At 50.8% G+C, this 1,699-nt stretch overlaps 1 protein-coding gene across 1 annotated transcript in view; it reads right to left on the bottom strand.

Moving 5' to 3' along the window:
- Nucleotides 1-1,699, bottom strand: part of LOC108285667 (cytochrome P450 2S1-like) — a 17,047-nt gene that overhangs the window by 4,459 nt on the left and 10,889 nt on the right. The window contains exon 4 of the mRNA XM_017502961.2: nucleotides 645-786. Within this exon, the coding sequence (XP_017358450.2) occupies nucleotides 645-786 (142 nt within the window). The remainder of the gene's footprint in view (nucleotides 1-644; nucleotides 787-1,699) is intronic.

Below are 1,699 nucleotides of genomic sequence, written 5' to 3' on the forward strand. Positions count from 1 at the left end.
CCCGGCCTTGTTTTTTTCTTTTTTGAGAGGAGTCTCGTTCTGTTGCCCAGGCTGGAGTGCAGTGGCGAGATCTCTGCTCACTGAAATGCCCGCCTCCCAGGTTCAAATGACTCTCCTGCCTCAGCCTCCTGAGTAGCTGGGATTACAGGAGCATGCCACCACCCCTGGCTAATTTTTTTTGTATTTTTAGTAGAGACAGCGTTCCACTATATTGGCCAGGCTGGTTTCAAACTCCTGACCTTGTGATTCCCCCACCTTGGCCTCCCAAAGTGCTGGGATTACAGGCGTGAGCCACCGCGCCTGGCCACACGCTGTTGTTTTTTGAGACAGTGTCTCTTTCTGTCACCCAGTCTGGAGTGCAGTGGTGTGATGTCCGCTCACTGCAACCTCTACCTCCTAGGCTCAAGCAATTCTCATGTCTCAGCCTCCTGAGTAGCTGGGATTACAGCTACTTGGCTAACTTTCGTATTTTCAGTAGAAATGGGGTTTCACTATGTTGGCCAGGCTGGTCTTGAACTCCTGTTCTCAAGTGATCAGACCGCCTCGGCCTCCAAAAGTGCTGGGATTACAGGCGTGAGCCACCGCACCCAGCCCAGAGCCCTTACTTCCTTTCCCAAGGCCTGGCAGGTGAAAAACGCTCTTACTTTGGACATGAGGGTATTTCATCAGGAGCAGCAGGGTATAGCCGACCGTGGCGCTGACTGTCATTGTCCCAGCAAACAGCAAATAAATGACTGTCATCAGCATGTTCTTCTCGGTGAATTCTGTGTGTGGGTTTTGTTCCTCCTGAAAGAAACCAGGCAGAGGGGCTGAGAGAACACAGGCTTCAGGAAGTAAATGTCCAGAACAGCCACATCTGGGGTCAGCACCACAAATTAAAGTTTTGTCACGGGTTTGTTTATTTATATATTTATGTTTTTATTATTTATTTTTTGAGATGGTGTCTCTGTCACCCACGCTGGAGTGCAGTGGCACGATCTTGGCTCACTGCAACCTCTGCCTCCCGAGTTCAAGCAATTCTCCTGCCTCAGCATCCCAAGTAGCTGGGACTACAGGCCTGCGCCACCACACCCGGCTCATTTTTTTGTATTTTTAGTAGAGACAGGGTTTCACCATGTTTGCCAGGATGGTCTCGATCTCCTGATCCACCCTCCTCGGCCTCCCAAAGTGCTGGGATTACAGGTGTGAGCCACCTTGTCCAGCCATCAGGGAGTTTAGATAAATTTTGGGAAGGTTGGGAAGTAGACTTTTTTTTTTTTTGAGACAAGAGTCTTGCTTTGTTGTTCAGGCTGGAGTGCGGTGGCACAATCTTGGCTCGCTGCAACCTCCGCCTCCCAAGTTCAAGCAATTCTTCTGCCTCAGCCTCCCGAGTAGCTGGGATTACAGGTGCCTGCCACCATACCTGCTTAATTTTTGTATGTTTAGTGGAAATGGGGTTTCACCATGTTGCCCAAGCTGGTCTCAAACTCCTGACCTCAGGGGATCCACCTGTCTCGGCCTCCCAAAGTGCTGGGATTACAGACTTGAGCGGCCACTCCCAGCCAGGAAGTAGACTCTTTTTTTTTTTTGAGATGGAGTTTCACTCTTGTTACCCAGGCTGGAGTGCAATGGCGTGATCTCGGCTCACTGCAACCTCCGCCTCCTGGGTTCAGGCAATTCTCCTGCCTCAGCCTCCTGAGTAGCTGGGATTACAGGCACG

Source organism: Cebus imitator, unplaced genomic scaffold (genome assembly GCF_001604975.1).
Source record: "Cebus imitator isolate Cc_AM_T3 unplaced genomic scaffold, Cebus_imitator-1.0 Scaffold306, whole genome shotgun sequence".
NCBI lineage: Eukaryota > Metazoa > Chordata > Mammalia > Primates > Cebidae > Cebus > Cebus imitator.